At 40.0% G+C, this 18,061-nt stretch overlaps 2 protein-coding genes across 4 annotated transcripts in view; one reads left to right on the top strand and one right to left on the bottom strand.

The window, feature by feature from the left end:
- Nucleotides 1-9,074, top strand: part of vps4a (vacuolar protein sorting 4 homolog A) — a 28,765-nt gene extending 19,691 nt beyond the window's left edge. For both annotated transcript variants that reach the window (XM_057837090.1, XM_057837089.1), the window contains exons 8-11: nucleotides 2,195-2,276; nucleotides 2,366-2,585; nucleotides 5,510-5,650; nucleotides 8,115-9,074. In XM_057837090.1, the coding sequence (XP_057693073.1) occupies nucleotides 2,195-2,276; nucleotides 2,366-2,585; nucleotides 5,510-5,650; nucleotides 8,115-8,216 (545 nt within the window). In that variant the 3' untranslated portion in view covers nucleotides 8,217-9,074. The remainder of the gene's footprint in view (nucleotides 1-2,194; nucleotides 2,277-2,365; nucleotides 2,586-5,509; nucleotides 5,651-8,114) is intronic.
- A 907-nt stretch (nucleotides 9,075-9,981) lies between these two features.
- Nucleotides 9,982-18,061, bottom strand: part of cdk10 (cyclin dependent kinase 10) — a 30,033-nt gene continuing 21,953 nt past the window's right edge. The window contains exons 9-12 of one of the 2 annotated variants that reach the window (XM_057837357.1): nucleotides 15,834-15,957; nucleotides 14,876-15,015; nucleotides 12,943-12,995; nucleotides 9,982-12,875 (exon numbers count right to left, since the gene is read on the bottom strand). In XM_057837357.1, coding sequence (XP_057693340.1) covers nucleotides 12,781-12,875; nucleotides 12,943-12,995; nucleotides 14,876-15,015; nucleotides 15,834-15,957 — 412 coding nt within the window. In that variant the 3' untranslated portion in view covers nucleotides 9,982-12,780. The remainder of the gene's footprint in view (nucleotides 12,876-12,942; nucleotides 12,996-14,875; nucleotides 15,016-15,833; nucleotides 15,958-18,061) is intronic. The other variant, XM_057837356.1, reaches the window with a different exon arrangement.

Below are 18,061 nucleotides of genomic sequence, written 5' to 3' on the forward strand. Positions count from 1 at the left end.
ATTTGTCGGAATTAGCCCATTAAGTACCCTTAAATACCCCCTACATCTGAAAATAACTATCCCAAAACATGTATTATATGTCATTCTTCTGTCCTCGACAAGACATTGGAGCTAAGTCCTAGCTAGACGGCAAGCTAAACTATAATCTTTCCCCTCTCTCTCTCACAGCTGCGTGACTTCTTCGTAGGTGTGCGCGTGCGGTCTTATTCGGGTGCGCGAATACGTTCTTCTTTGTGTGTACATTAGCAGTGCAACGGTTTGCGGTTCAAAGCCGAACCGTACGGTTCGCCCTGTACGATTCAATACGCCTTTATGAGCTAAGCCTTTTCGGTTTTGCAATTAATTTATTCCGAACGCTTGTGGAATGAATTGGTCGAGCTCTGTGTGCCTGTGATACGTGAAGCACATGAGCGAAGTGAAAGTGAAACAAGAAAGAAAACAAAAAGCTACGGCCAGCGGAGGAGTTGAGAGAGCGAATTTTGAGGAAGCACTGGCTTCTTTCAAATCTGCGGTGTGTCAACATTTCGGTTTCCCCGTGGACTACAATGCGGAGGGAGAGAAAATACTGGGGGAAAAAATAAAACAATTTGCAAGCATTGCTCAGCGCTTGTACCCTATGCTAATGGCAACGTAACACAATAACTTGACTCCAGCACCTCAGCCGGCATCACCCGCAGATATCACTTTCTCAGAGCAGGACAACCCCGAAGATGACACCAGTGAAAACACACGGGGGCTTCGTTAATTTATTTGCAACGCTTGACCCGCGTTACATTGTTCCCTCGCGGACATTATTCTCCAACAACGTAATCCCCGACATTTATGAAATGGCACGCAAAGCCATCGAAGATGATTTCGCTAAAGCACATCGTTTCGCCCTAACCACTGATAGTTGAACGTCCCATGCTACAGAGTGCTACTACCTAACTGTGACGGTCCACTATAATTCATACCTGTCAAGTTGTACGGTCTCGGCGTAATTTGTACAAGTGAGCACTGATTTTTTAAAATGTGTACACTGTACCTTACGTTCAAAATCTGTACGTTTTTCGTGCATTACGTTTTTTTTCCTCCGTTCGGATTTTGGCACCATTTCGGCAACGAGACAATGTGCGTTAATACGTTGGTTGAAAGACGCGAGAAAGGTCAGAGACACGGAGAGGGAAGAGTGTTTGTTGTGACGCTGTAGCAAACGCGATGCTAGGCTAGGTGGCTCCAATATTTTCTGACTATAGCCGACAGCCTACAATCTACCCCTAGATATCTTATGCATATAGAACTACATGTGGAATGACACTCTGTGGTGTTAGTAAACAGCCGCCATTTTAGAGCAGTAAACTTCTCTGAAAGGCTCTGTTGAAGTGAACCGTCCTAGCGAACCTAAGTAACTTTTTATCGAAAACACCCCTAAATCGGCAAAATCTTGACTTGAGTCCATCTTTAAAAGATGAAACCGTTTCAAAATTTTCACATGTCGAAAGTAGACCGAAGGGAACTAATGCAAAAATGGGAGCAATTTTATCAACTTTAACGATTGATTGAGAACATTAAACGACCTCCAAACATAGCAAAGGTTACTATGGTTTTTTTTTTTTTTTTTTTTTTAAATGAACGGGAAAAAAACATGAAAGGTAACACCAGTTACTTTGCCAAGTAACTTTTTTACTACTGTGTGTGTATTTCAGTAGTCAGTCACTATTCTAGCCAAAGAGCTAAGAGGTATTTTAACATGTGAAAATGTTTACATTTTAAGTGTTTATTTCATTTTCTTAAAAGCAAATAAAGGCAGTTTTAAAAAAAAAAAAAAAAATGCAAAACGCAAAAAAAAAAAAAAAAAACGCAAAACGCCCTAGTGTACATGCAGCAAATCTTACTCGCGTGTGGTAGTACTACCTGCTCTTTGCTCCCAGCGCCAAAATTGCATCACAAAACAAAAGTCAACATTATAATCAAATACATATTTCGCCAAAGGGCAGAAAAATAGTATTAATAAAATAAAGTAAAAAAAAGAAAACATACTTTGAAGTACAATAAGGTACTGTGTACGTGACAAAAAAAAAAAAAAAAGACTGAAGAATGAAATGGCGGATGAGACACCGGCATCGTTAAATTTGTTAAAATTGTTGGAAGTTCTTTCGTAACTGTGTGTTTGTAAAAGCCTCTTGATTTTCTTCTAATTTATGTGATTTTATAGGTGTGGGCAACAACAACGATGGCATTTTGGTGCTGGGAGCCACCAACATTCCCTGGGTGCTCGACGCCGCCATCCGAAGAAGGTCACTGCAATACTTAACAGCAACAATAAAAAAATGTGCACTCTATGGACATTAGCAATGATCGGATGGAACTTGTCTCTGTTGATCAGGTTTGAAAAGCGTATCTACATCCCTCTGCCCGAGGAGCCGGCCCGGGCTCAGATGTTTCGTCTACATCTGGGCAACACACCACACAGCCTGAGCGAGACCGACTTGCGGCAGCTCGCTCACAAAACAGACGGCTACTCTGGCGCCGACATAAGCATCATTGTACGGGATGCGCTCATGCAGCCTGTTAGGAAGGTCCAGTCTGCAACACACTTTAAAAAGGTGAGACTTGAAATGACCTACTTCACATTTGCCCCATACACACTGTAGGTACAATTCTTTTTGGTTAAAATGATCTAGACTCTGCTCATGCGTAACTATGATTTGCAGTGCAATGGCTTCAACGTATCATCAAAAAGTAAAACGCTGGCCACCACATCCGCTGGTTGCCTTTTCATATATCACTTCCGGTTACTGAAGAAGATTTAAACTGGGATTAAAACTGCGTTTTGCGCTTCATTGGTTCATTTAACAGTAAATCTTGGAAACCCTCCTCAATAAGCCTGTCGCAATATGCAATAATTCCATTTATCGCACGGTAAATAAAAATGAAGGCGATAATTTTTCCGCTGCGATTTATCGCCTCGCGTGCACCTGCGTAGGCGCCTGCGGCTGACGTGCTGTTAAAGGTTCGGCTTCCTTGTTACCAACTACGCAAAATGCATTTTAGTTCTGTTTTTAGTTTAGTGCAGTTTAGTGCAGGTGGAGAAAAAAAAAAGATGACGCTTACCATTGAAATGAAGATGTGAATGATAGCAAAATATAGGCATGGTGTGTGCATCCATGAACTGGGTCGTAGAATGCCGATCTCGGCCGGCGGTCCCCCTCCGTTCGCCAGTCTTTATAAGTTAAGGTGACAGTTCTTATTGTGGTAACATCGCCTAAGAAATCGCCAGCTTCGTCAGGTTTCATATCATTTATTCCATCAATTTGCCGAGTGTCCACTGCTGTTAACGCCAGGATCGAAACAAAGTAAAATAGCGCTCTGCTGCTCACCGTCAGCCCCGCGGTGCGTTCAGGTACAGCAAAAAAGTCTGCCACATTAGAAGCCGATTCTTTACATTATTACAGGTACTGTACTGTATTATCGTTATTATTGCTATTATTATATTATTGTTATTCTGATTTTTATTCATATTTTATTTGTTTTGCTCTTTGTAATTGCTATTTGCAATAGTAACAGCTGTATTTATTAAGGATGTAGCGTGGGTTTTTGGGCTGTGGAACGAATTATTGGAATTATAATGTATTCTTATGGGAAAATCCTGCTCGACATACGACCATTTCGCCTTACAAACAAGCTCCTGGAACAAATTAACTTCGTATGTAGAGGTACCACTGGAACACCATAGCAGAAGCTATGAGGGGAAACATTTTCATTTGCCTAGATGCTTAAATTATTAAGTGGATTTTTATTTTTCTTAAAAAACACATTTTATTTCTTCTGTTTCTGTGCAGTATTAATATTGTTGTCTTTTACTTAAAAGAGGCATGGTCTATTGTTTTTAGTTGTGATTTCCTAAAAATTATTTTTGAATTTAAGAGTTAACATTTATTGCGTTTAAATGGGTGTACATTAGGCCTGAACGATATTAGAAAAAACTATTGCTGCGATTTTTGCAAGATAGTTGCAATATATTGCGATATTATATTGCGATATTTAAAAAAATATTTATTTATTTTATTTTTTTTTTTTGCATTGGAAAAAGATACATATTATACATATATTAGACATGTTTTTTTCAAAATTTTCCCCCTAAAATATGCTTTAAAAAATGTATATGGCTAACTTTAAAAAATGATTCACTCGCATATTTTAAATTTTTAAACAAATCACGTCACAATGAAAAATATGGCATCTGTAAAAAAGTCACGGATATCTACCACATAACTTTCGCTAAATAATATTTTTTTGTTACTGTCGCATTTTCCCTGCTATGTTAGATGATAAATAACTTATCCGAAAAAAGAAAAATTGGGGGAAAAAAACTTTTAAAAGGGTAAATATATGAAAAAGAAAATCTCGACCACTCCTTGATGTCTGCGATTTCTGCATTGCGACCCCTGTTAAAGTACCACGTTTCACTCATAAAATAAAATGAAATAATCCAGCTGCGGCCAGTCACAGCTGTGTCTTGACACTCAGTGATACATGCGAGTTTTTGGATCGAAACAAGATAAGTATAATATCTCGTTAAAGTCATGGTGTCTGTAATTCTGCTCTCGCCTCCAGCTAGGGTTTTGCTGTTAAAAAACATTTCTTTTTTTTAAAAATGCCCTCCTGTTAAAAATGTTTCTTCCCCCAGAAAGTTGAGATTTTAAGCTTTCCAATCATGTACCACACGAGCAGATCATCGAATAATTTTTAAACAAGAATAATGTCCTGTCGTAGAAAAATGCTTTGCTTTATTTAATGCTTCTGTTTATCTACCTTGGCTGCAGAATCACTTCTAGTGTTTATTTCCTTGACACAACACAACAGGTGTACAAAGCATACCCATTCGTCAGAACACCGGCTGTCCCCAACATTTCCACGCACACACATTCATTCCAGCGCACGCTTCCTTCATGCAACACTTTCTTAACAAGTTAAACGACGACTGAAAGATGCGGTGTGACTGAAGTCCGCCTCTGTGGCAAGATCAAACACAACCATCGTTAACTTTAATAAGCAAGTGCGCAGAGGAACAAAGGAGAGGGAGGGGGAGAGGGAGGTTGTGTGAGTGTCACTAAAGCGATCAGCTCAGGACAGAGAAAGCATGGAGCAACATACATTTGTGGATTAAAAAAAATAAAACTATCGCACGTCCTTGCGATGGAACTATTGCACATGTGCACATCGCGATGGCGATGTTTAAACGATATATCGTTCAGGCCTAGTGTACATGATCTATTAATATATACTGTATTCTCACAGTGTTATTGTAATTTGTATTTATTTTTATTTTTTTATAATTGGGGGGGTGCAATAATATCGCATATCGCAATAATTTATGAAATAAATTATCGCACACTAAAATTTGTTATCGCGACAGGCCTACTCCTCAATGACATATGCATTTTTAACACTGTGCTTCCTGCAGTTTTCTTTCTCGACTTTGTCGAGACTTATCGACTTCGAATTTGTACTATTTCCACATTTGCAGATCTCCGGCCCGTCCCGCAGCAACAACCAGCTCACGGTGGACGACCTATTGACGCCTTGTTCGCCCGGTGACCCTGCTGCCCTAGAGATGACCTGGATGGATGTGCCGAGTGATAAGCTTCTGGAGCCCATAGTCTGCATGGTGAGCGAGTGACACATTATAGGAATTAAGATTCAGAATCGATGCAGGATTTCACTTAGTAATTTACAGAGGTGGTTAAAGTAGCTAAATAATTTACTCAAGGAAGAGTAGTGTTATTTCAAAATAATATTACTCGAGTAAAAGTAGTCATCCAAAAAAATTACGCCAGTACAAGTAAAAATGCATTTGGTGAAAAAAATTCTCAACATTTTGAGTAACTGCTTACAATGGCTGATATGGGTTGATTAATTTTTTTCCCAACGTCATCTACAGTGGTATGAAAAAGTATCTGAAACTTTTGGAATTTTTCACATTTCTGTGTAAAATCACCATCAAATGTGATCTGATCTTTGTCAAAATCACGCTGATGAAAATACAATGTTTGCCTTAACTAAAACCACCCAAACAGTTATGGTTTTTCATAATGAGGATAGCATGCAAACAATGACAGAAGGGGGAAAATAAGTAAGTGAACCATCTGCTGAAAGAGACTTAAAGAGCAATTGAAACCTATTTTTACCAAACATTTTAAGTCAGGTGTGTGTGTGCCCAATCACTGATGAATGGTTTAAAGCTGCCCTGCCCACTATAAAACACACACCTGGTGAGAAATGTCTTGATGAGAAGCATTATCTGATGTGCATCATGGCATCATTGAAAGAGCTGTCTGAAGACCTGCGATCAAGTATTGTTGATTTGTATAAAGCTTGGAGTTGTCTACAAGTGGAGAGTTTGGCACTGTTGCCTCTCTGCCAAGGATTGGCTGTCCACCAAACATGACACCAAGAGTTCAGCGCAGAATACTCAGAGAGGTAGAAACGAACCCTAGAGTGGCTGCTAAATACAGAAATCACTGGCACAGTCCAATATCTGTGCACACATCAACTAAATGTACGTAAAACTATGGCCAAGAATGGCGTTCATGGGAGGATTCCACGGAAGAAGCCACTGCTGTCTAAAAAAACATTGTTGCTCGTCTAATGTTCGCAAAAAGGCACTTTGACATGCCATGGATGTTTTGGGAAAATATTTCGTGGAGTGATAAAAACCAAAGTTGAATTGTTCGGGAGTAACACACAACGTCATTTGTGTAGGAAAAATGGAACAGCTCACCAACATCAACACCTCATCCCCACCGTGAAGCATGGTGGAGGGAGCATCATGATTTGGGGCTGTTTTGCTACCTCTGTACTGTTTAGCTACCTAGAAGAATGAATTCAGGATGTTTTGCAAGAAAACCTAAGGCCATCTGTCAGACAGTTGAAACTAAAAAGAGGGTGGATGCTGCAGCAAGACAATGATCCAAAACACAGAAGTAAATCAACTTCAGAATGGTTTCAGAAGAACAAAATATACATTCTGGAGTGGCCAAGACAAAATCAAGACTTAAACTCCATTGAGATGCTGTGGCATACAGCAATTCATGCCAGACATCCATGGAATCTGACTGAACTACAGCAGTTTTTTAGATAGGACTAATCTTGGGCCATTCTTGATTGATGTGCCAGACTGATCTGTAGCGACACGAAGCCTCTGGTTGAAGTTATTGATGCCAAAGGGGGTGGGCACAAAATATTAAATGTGATGTTTCACTAATTTTTCTCCCCCTTCCTTCATTGTTTGCATGCTATCCTCATTCAAATCTGAAAACCTATAAATGTTTGGGTGGTTTTAGTTAAAGCAGTTTTTTTCATCTGTGTGATTTTGACAAAGATCAGATCACATTTGATGGTGATTTATTGAGGAAATGTGAGAAATTCCAAAAGGTTGATACTTTTTCATACCACCACAATGAACTGTTATAATATACTGTACTAAAATCGAATACATGACTATATCAGTCCAGAAAAATACACCACAATTGATTTCCAACTAGAAAAAATCTACAGAAATGAAACATTAAATAAGCGCGTGAGTGCTCTGTAGCGGAGAAATGATATTTGCTACGATGACATTAAAACGATCATATCGGTTTTCGGTGGTCATTCGGTGCCAAATAAAAACTGGGAGAGAGCTTGAAGCCGGCGTTTTCAAGAAAGATCAGACATTCGCAGTGTTCTATGTGAAATGCTTTATTTTTTTACGATGCTTTAAAGACGCCATGTGATTGAACAAGCAGTCTTGACCATAGGAATTCCGACCGTAAGCTTGTGTGTGTTCACGTGGCTGTATCATTACGTCTGATTGGTATAATGGGAGTCAGGTGATTATTGTAGCCACGTCTCATTGGTGAAAATGGTACAAGTGAGCATCTCTGGCAAGTCTAAGTGTAATATGTATAATAAAGAGGAAAATTGTAAGGAATTTGGTGTAGTCCAAAGTAGCCTAGTATTGTTCCTTCTTCTTCACAAACCAACTGAAAAATATTTATTCTAGCCAAATATAGCAGAATGCGCAATGTGTGCTGCTATGTACAAAATGAATTGCTAAGTGTGATCTTTTTTGTTTTTCTTTCCACTCACAGTCAGACATGCTGCGATCTCTTTCCACTACTCGGCCAACGGTCAACACTGACGATCTCCTCAAGGTCAAGAAGTTCACGGAGGACTTTGGGATGGAGGGTTGAGTCGAGCGCCTGACACATCACTCATCATTGTAGTCCCTCTTCTGCGCTCTCTGGGATTTCAAAAGCAGAAGACCCCACAGCAAGAATCATCCCGTTTTTGCAATCCTTGGAGAGTACTGATAAAATGATGCGAAGGAAAACTTGGCATGACTCCCATTGAAATGATGCCGCTACTCTACAAAACAGTTAAAGTGAGGTGACACTAATTGAAGGATTGTACATTTTCTCACCACTTTGCTTTGGAATGAAGAATCAGTGTTTTATTTAATGTCCGTCTGTCCATCAGTGTCCTTGTTTGATCAACTGCATCATTTTACAGTTCCTGCTTTTAAATACTAATTGACCGTACACCAAACAAGTCTGACTCTTTGTTGAAATGAAGCATAGTCAATTGCTTAAAAGCTGTCATGGAGCATTAACACAGTGTAAAACATGGCATTGCAAATGCTCTTCATATCAGCCTTCCTATAAAGGATTCCATATTTTTGTTGCCAGATTCATAAAACCTTTTACTTGAGTCGAAGAAACCCGATCAAGCACATTTATTTTTTCGGGTGAGGGGCCTGCTGCTAATTCTATTCAATTCTGACAGTATTTGAGCTCACCCAAGTACGGTAGTAGTACAGAATGAACAGTTGAGTCACGGCAGTTCTGGACTAAATGCATACTATTTCAACTTTGAAGATTGAGCGATGTTAAAAGGAACATCTGCCCTGGATGCAAGATTTGAAGTGATAAAACTATGCTAAAGTGTATTTCTCTGGAGGTTTAACACAATGATTACTTGTCCCTTTGTTACCCTACTGGTCATGTGAATATTACTAATTTAAGATGGATGAATAAAAACTTAATATTTCAGTGGTGTGGACAAGCACTTTGTCTCATTGTTTCAGTTAAGGTCGAGGCGTGAAGCCCATTGCACACAAAGTCACGTGATCGATGCCGCGTTGCTTGTTATTGAGAAAAACCTGTTCGACATCTTTTCCAAATTTATGTTAAGTGGACACCATAAGCAGCATCACATTGTTCCACTCTTTATACCTCACATTAACAGTACACGACTATGTATTTGACCACTTGAAATATCTCAGCCCCCCCCCCTTTTACAGCAAAATCGCAATAATACCTGACTGTGGCTGACAGCCGCTACAAACCACGCCCACATGATGCCACGGTAGATACGTGTATATAAAAAGAACTAGATGCGACTTCTCAGGAAGGCTCTCTTGTAGCACCTAATTCACTTTTTATCTAAAATACTAAATCTTGAATCCATCTTTAAATGATAAAAGTTTTAAAACTTTCACATGTTGAAAGTACAATGGAATAATGACCAATTTTAACACCTTTAACAGTTGAGCCACAACATTAAATTACTTGCAAACATAGCAAAGGTTACAATATAGTTATCGCAATATCTGTAATACCCCTGTGTCTAAAGTTTAGGGTAAACAATTGGGTTGAACTTCACATAGTAATCGAATTCTTCACACCACCATACCAACAGAAGGCGTGGTTTGAGGGGCGTAGTTTGTAGTGTGGCTGCAGCCAGTCAGACCCCTCTCCAAAATGGACCCGACTGGGTGCCATTTGATTGTGCTGCATTTGCACTAGTTGGGACACCACTCTGTTATTGAGAGAGTTGGTTCGCTCGGTTCGGTGGAGTCGGATACGGAAAAGCTGCGAGTGACGTCATATGTAAAAAAAAATTTTTTTTTAAATTGCTACACAAATTATTGACCTCAGATTGACCTATAAAAGATTATCAAAAATAATAGCAGCACAAATGAATGACATTTTCTACAGATTTGACAATGATGGGGATGAGGGCAACTTCACGGTGGCAATTTTAAGCATTGATAAATACACAGTATATTTGCCGTCACTGGATTTAGTCTGTTGTTACATTTTTTAAATAATATAAATATCCACCAACAAATAAACTACAATACATTGGCTGATTTAGTCCGTCAGGGACTTCTCTTTAAGGTTGTTAGATCCTTTCTGCTATCCAGCCAGTTCACCTCCACAGAATAAGTCACAGACGCCAAGATGGGTTTGGACCTTGTTTTATACGGCAGGTGTAAAACTAACAACGACTTACACAAGAACGATAATTAGTATGCTTCACAATAAGCAGCACTTTGCTTTCACAAGCTTACAGGGAATGCCAATGTATGAACTTAAATCCATACAGTACAAGTTGTTTCTGTTTTCTGCTCAGCTTGGCACACATTTGCTGTTTGCGCACAAAAACGTACTCTCTTAAAGGGACAGGCACCCATAGAATGCAGGGAAACAATTATACAAAATAAAGGGGGGAGAACAGTCGTCATTACAGTTGTCCGATAATGACTTTTTAACCGATATTCCAATATTGTCCAATTCATCTAGATATCGCTAGCTCTACATTTTCAAGAACAAATTACTACAGGATTATTACTGGATTGGGTGAAAAGCATCAAGATGTTTTTTTGGGGGGTACAAAGCAAATAAAAAGATGTACAAAGATATCAAAAGACATGTTTTGTCCTACACAACCTATTTAGAAGATTGGAATCAAGATTAAAAATGGCTTTTAGGATTTTTTTTATGCCTACAAAGCAACAAAGCAATCAAGATGGACAAGGACACTGTCAAAAGGAACTAAAACAGAATGTATGTTTGGAATAAAATAAATTTGCAAGGTACTGGATGTGTACTTTGTTTTGGCAGCGCGTCAAAATCAGGTGACTTGGGGTGCAAAATTGGGACAACTCTAATGCTGTGTATTGTGGTCACGAATGACATCTTCAAGTGTCTCTGACACAAAAAGGCCTGCTTATGCTCCTGAATGAAACGGACCGCTTGGATGTGTGTGGAAGCAATCGATACATTTTTTCTATTTTGGAGTTCCAGCGACTGTCTTGGATTGATGAAGGCAAATGTGACATCAGCATCTTCGCAATACAGCCCTTAGTATTGTAAGCAGAAAGAATGCGGATTCACCTGATTTTGCGGATTATTTTTTGCGTCACGCCACCCCACTGTGTTGCAGGCTTTTGTTGCTACACCAGGGAGAGTGGTGATTTCTAAAAGATCATTTTCATCACGAATAATGGGCAAAACAAGTATGACCACCAGACGAATGACTACATGAGTAAGCTATGTGTTTTATGTTATGACAGAATACTCGTTTTAATAAGGAGGCGGCTTCCATTTTGTGGGTGACAATGCTCCCTGTCCACCGAGAAGGCCACTCGGTGGCTTCCATTTTGTGGGTGACAATGCTCCCTGTCCACCGAGAAGGCCACTCGGCCGATGACCGGCAGTTTGTCGCACACCATGGTGGCCTCCCGATAAAGGCGTACCTTGGCTTGGGCCCGGAGAGCGTCCTCGGTTCTCAATTGTGTCCAGACTTCCAGCCCCCTCAGTCCTGTTCACGTGCCCGCTATACTCGGCTTGGGCTCGGGCAGCCACGCACTTCGACGTCGGCCAGTTTTTTCACCGAGAATGCTCTATTTTCGGCATTCATTCCCTTCTGTGTCCCGGCGACGAGCACGACAGGCCGAAACTTGCTCGCCGCCAGGGGCTGGCCGATCGGTGAAGACAATCAACCAGTCAGGGTAGTTTTATGTGATTTTTCATTTTTGAAAGACAAGGAAAACATATGGAAAAGCTGCTCGGTTCGGGTTAACTTGTCGCCTAGCTGTCAAGCCTCCTGTTTTTTTACGGTCTTTCCGCCGTCTCCCAAGCCATGGCATGGAAATGACAAAAGCCGGACTAACTCCGGTAGCATAAAATACCGTTCGGGAGGTTTAAGAGGCAGGCAGTTTTAACCATTATGCAATAATTTAGCCCTGTCACCTGAATAAATGCATTTTGAACATTTCATATTCCATTTTGCACAAGACTACAAGACTGTTATTTGTCATGACCATACCATGTATTTAGCAATTGGATAGCAAAAATACTTGGATAAAACGAATATTCTGTAAAAGTATTGGAGTAGAGAGATTGAAACAATGATAACATTTTGCTGCTCTCTGTCGCATTTTCTTCGTTCTGAATCTTCCCCCTCAATGGGCTGGATTCCAAATCAGCCGAAATCGTTACTCTGCTGACGTCATCAGCCAGCTAGAGGCGCTAGAGCGCTATAATGACAGTGGGGTTAAACGGCAGATTAAAAAACGAATTTCCCCGTCATCTGCGCTTTGCCAAACTGTCGTATATAGTTGAATCGTCTCAAAATATGAAATTCACATAATAATGCTATTTGAGACATTTTTTTATCCTGTCACAGACACTTTAATAACTATTAAGAGACATTGTAAATTTAGTCAGTTTTGTTCAAAACATAATGTCCATATTGTTTTGTCATAAAACCTCAGCATAGTTCCACAGTAAACTGATATAAGTCTTCTCTCAAAGCCGCACTAAACCGCTATGAGAGTTCTGAATCACTTGACTCCACGAGTACAAACAACGTCAGGACTCAAGAACATTTGGAGTCTGTTTTCATCGCGAACGAAAGCAAAACCATTGGAGTTTTAATGAGAACGGGCGTTTCAGTCCTATATGTCGGTCATACTTTGCTGCGTTTCAAGTGGCTTTCCGGCTGACAAGCGGTACGTTTGTTGCGATGGTGAGGGAAGGTCGGCATCAGCTCGGGCTCACAAGCTGCAGAGGAAAAGAGGAAATATGAAGGAATTCTAGCAACCACCGCGTGTGGCGACGGTTTACTCACGTTGAGGTTTCTCCTTGAAGTAGGAGCTCTCCAAACAATCCATGGCAGTAGCTCTGAGTAAACATACGTCTGACTTACTTTACTTGCAACATGTTAAAAAGTATTGTTGTCCAATATTATCGGGTATCGGCCGATCAAAGCATTTTAAAATATATAGTTTATCCATTACCGGTTTCGGGCCAATATGCATATGGGAGTGCTGTCATGTCAACTTATTGCCTGCCTGTGTTTCTGGTGTTTTGACGCCCCCTGTTGGTGGGTGCTTATGTGTCATTAGTTGTGAAAAAACATGTCGAGGCGAATGGAGAGAGCTAAATGAATGAGCTAACAACCATCTGCAGCCAGTTCTTGCCATCTGACCACATTGTTTGTGCCTTATACAAGGATCACTTGTGAGTTATATTCTTCTCATTATATATTCAGGAGCGTATGTAGTAAATTGGAGATGTGTATATTTTGTTTTTTTTGCATTTGTGGTAAAATTAAGTTACATTATTTCATTGCTTGCAAGCTGTACTACCAGTTGCCATTCAAATTGACACGTGCTGTATACTTTGCTTTATTTGTGACTTTATTTCATATTATGGACACATTGTTTTGCTATTTTTAGTTTTACAAAATAAGTATCAGTGCTCTTGTCAAGAGATAGATGACCCCAGTAAAGCCAATTCAACTTTACAGCCTGATTTGGTCGCCATCTGTCGATTTGATTACCTACACGCATAGGAATGGGAGTCGTGAACCGGTTCCTATAGAGAACGGTTCTGTGTGTTTCAATTCCATGGAATCGTTTGGCAGTTTATCTAACGATTCTCTTATCAATTCCAACCAGCATGAATTACGTCACGTAACTTATGCATGTTACGCACGCTCGATTCAGCAAGTACGACTACGTGATTAGGTCACGATGGTTTGGCACGTGCATTGCAGCCGTAACCATTACAATGACACCGCGTTGGTTCAAACGCTCAAAAGTGTGAGGAAAAATGACAACAAAGCGACCTGGAGTCATTGCAAGGTGGAGATAACTGCGTCGGGAGGCAATATGACCAATACGCCAATATATACCAATATTTTTTATTTCTATTTAAAATGTTTCAGTAAAATGTTACACATTCTTGTGTATTTGCCACATATTGCCACAGTTAACACTGAGGCCTTGGGCCTCTTTTGACGTCGTTGTGAGTTTGTAACGTTGCGCCAATCAAAAGCTTTCCCCCAAATTAGAATCGATAAGAGAATCGATGAAGAATCGAATCGTTAAGCAATATCGATAATGGAATCGGAATCGTAAAAATCCTATCAATTCCCATCCCTACACACGCACATTGAGGACCAAATAAGTGCCTTATTGCACTTGCACTTGATTAAAAAAACTGATGTCGATTTCAACAGTAATTATAATCCTACGTGAAGTTGGCCCCCCATTAGACGAAATTCAGGTCTTGATTTCTCAAAAACGATTGATAACATTTTTAATCAAAATATGGGGCTGATTGACCTCAGATTGACCTATATAAGAATTGTAAATATCTTAAAAATGATAGCAGCACAAACGATTAACATCATTTTTATAAACATTTGCGTCTGATGGATGGCCAACTCCACAGAGGTCCGCTACATTGGTATCACTTTCGCTTTTGGACATCACCTCACATGAAATGTCAGGTTTTCATTTGTTGCATTATGTTCTATTATCTATTTCATTACAGGTATTAATGGTAAGGGGGGGTTAGGAATATTGAGTGATTCAAATGTATTTGGCTCTTACTTCTATCTGGTTGTACCCTTATAATAAAATTGAATGTGGTGTTTTAGTAGTGTTTAGAGTGAATTAGGCAATTTACATGTAAAACCACAACCCATAAATTCTGTATTTTGAGGTACCACTGTACTCTTTTTGAATGCTTTTTCTAATCTTGCACTTGTTTACCTGCGTTGTGGATTGTACATGAAGAGTAGATTAAGCAGCCTGTGTCCAGCCTCAGACAACCATGTGAATTTATTCTTTAGATTATTGTAGGGCTGCTTCCTCAGACTGTACTGTCCAATGAGAGGCAGCTCAGAAAAACCCTGTGTCACACACACACAAAAAAAAAAAAAAAACATTATCAGAGAGCCCACCACCGTCAAAACAATGCAAAAAAAATTCCCAGATACATTTGAGGTGTCATTTATCAAAAAACAAAGAAACCTAACTCTAGTTACACTTGTTTACTATATGTAAACAGTTAAAGCCTGTACATACACTGTGTAAAAGCAGAAATTTCACTTTTTTTCTCGCTGTCTAAAGTCAAATCAGACTAAACCACTTGTTTCAGGGCAGTCAGGCATTTCATCAGAAATAATTTCATTTCGCCACAATAATGAGAATTAGTTAGACAATATTATTTTCCCCAATGTCAGAGGTTTACATACATTTTCTTTGTATGGATTAGCATTTCCATTAAATTGATCCTAACCCGTATAAAATGTAGGCAAACTGTACCAGTTGACAGCTATGCATCCCTGATGTATTATGCATTCACCATTCATTTTTGGCTCCATAATATCCAAAAAGCAACAATAATAAGAGAAATGCGATCCGAAGGTTGGCAGCAATATTGGATGTGTATAACCAACCTGGTTATATTTAACTTGACCTTCAGGTCTGCAGACTTCTATGCAATTACATTTTCGGCCTCCAGGGGAGGGGCTATAGTACCCCCCCCCCCTTTAATCTCTGCGTATGCCCAATAGTACTAGCAAGTAGCAGCATGACCTATGGTCACCCACAGCTGTCAAAGCGATCACTTGCAAGGGTCAACTTTTTAAAAAATGATGTATTAAAAGCAGTTCCTGCCTTAAAAAAAAAAAAGATTGATGACCCTTATGGAAATAAATTTTCTTACCGGCCAGATGTTTTCATTCGGCGTCCCCAACAATTGAACTATCAGATCGAGCTGCTGGATCTCAGATGTTCCCGGCAGTAGAGGCTTGTGTGCCAGAAGCTCAGCCAGGATGCATCCTACAGCCCTATGATCCAATGACAAATGACATTAAATGTGCAATTGACCTTGACTGTTTTTACGTTCCCGGTGATTTAATGGGCAAAATGCTCTTTGCTCGTACAAGCACGCACGAGCTGCAGTTACGCTTCAAGCCAAGTGGCAATCGCGAGTAAAAGAGCGACCGACTCTGTATAGTCCCATTAAAGATTTGCTTCCTCTTCGGTCGTTTTTGGCAGCCCTATGACGGCCCTGGCCAGTCAAATGATCCTCGCCTCCGCCGGCCGATTGCCTCCCCTCCCACCATGACGTAAGCTGGTCGACACCGAATGGGCAGACGACGTGGCCGTCGCCAATTGGCTACAGATGGACATCGGCACACTTCAAATGACAGCCGCTTTCAACGATTATGTAGGTCGCATTTGATGGCCGTCGCGTACCTCTTCGCCAGCTGCTTTTGATCGCCATACATTCACCTAGTGTTTGTTATACAGTGGTACCTCGACACACGATCGCTTCGACACACGATCTTTTCGACACCTGACATAAAATTTGACTAAACATTTGTTTCTACAGCCGACGACATGCTCTATGACAGCACCGCAGTCTCTTTGTTTGCCCGTAAAACGGATTTTCTTGTGAGAGAAATCAACATTGGTTAGTGCAGGTGGTGGAAAAACACGGAAAGAAAGTGCCAAAGTGGTGCTTACCATTGACATGAAGAGGGATATGATGGATATGACAGAAAAATATGAGCGTGGAGTGCGCATCCGTGATATGGCTCAACAACACAGCCGTAGACGGCCTATGATCTGGGCGGTCCCCCTCCAGTCTTTATAAGTTAAGGTGGCAATTATTATTGTGGTAACATCGCCAAAGAAATCGCCAGCTTTGTCAGTATTCAAATCATTTATTCCATCAACTTGTGCAACTCAACAGGATTCTGTCCCCCGCTGCAAATAAACAAAAAAGTAAAAAGGCTTCGTCAAGTCAGCCACGCGGTGCGTTCAGGTACATCAAAAAGCATCCACCACATTAGAACCCGGTTTGTTTATTATTATTATTATCAATATTATTTTATAATTATTCCAATTTTTATTAATAATGTATCTGTTTTGCTCTTTGTAACTGATATTTGCAATAGTAACATCCGTATTTATTAATAATTTAGTGTAGGTTTTAGGGCTGTGGAACGAATTAATTCCATTATACAGTATGTATTCTTATGGGAAAATCCTGCTCGACATACGACCATTTCGACTTACAAACAAGGTCCTGGAACAAATTAACTTCGTATGTAGAGGTACCACTGTACTCCCGCGTTTCGGTGAGGTCTTTTGTGTTTTGCTGTAATTAGATCCTTTTTATTCAACATTGTACATAAGAGCATGAAGCAGAATGGTTTAAGCCGCCATGTATGTTCAACTCGTTTTCTCCTGTTTTGTTTATTGTAAGAAGCCAGGGTAGTGGCTGTCTTGTTGTTATTTCCTTTTTTTACGATCAGGGAATAGTTAGCGGTTGGGTACAAGTACAGATTTCGTTTTGTTTGTTGTTTTGGCCTGGGCTATAGACTTCATTATGACTGACAGGCAGGGGCGGACTGGGACTAAAAAGCAGCCCTGGACTTTGACTCGGCCCAACCCACAAGAATCGCTATACGAAGGGAAACACAGACCCCCTAGGGGTCTGGGGGCATGCCCCCCGGAAGACTTTTTTTTTTTTTTTTTTTTTTTACATTTTATTGTAAAATGCATCAATTTCGTGCACTTTGAGAGAAAATGAAGAAAATGTGTCTAGACTGTAACTGTGACTTGGGGCGCTCAAAGTACTGCAAGGCTGAACTGGAGTTGGGCTCATTTTCTGTACTAGCTCTATGATCAACCTGAAAAACAAATGAAATAATTTATTTTTCAAAGCAAGTTTTATGTATCTAATTTATTATGATATATCCCTATATATCTGTCTATAAAATGATTTCATTGTTTATGCCACAATTCAGTGGTCTCCAAACTATTCCACTTAGGGCCGCAGTGGGCGCAGGATTTCATTCCAACAAAACAAGACAACACCTATGCACCAATCTGGTGTCTTACATGTGCAATCAGTTGATTGCAGTCAGGTGCTGCTTGTTT

Source organism: Corythoichthys intestinalis, chromosome 5, assembly GCF_030265065.1.
Source record: "Corythoichthys intestinalis isolate RoL2023-P3 chromosome 5, ASM3026506v1, whole genome shotgun sequence".
Lineage (NCBI taxonomy): Eukaryota > Metazoa > Chordata > Actinopteri > Syngnathiformes > Syngnathidae > Corythoichthys > Corythoichthys intestinalis.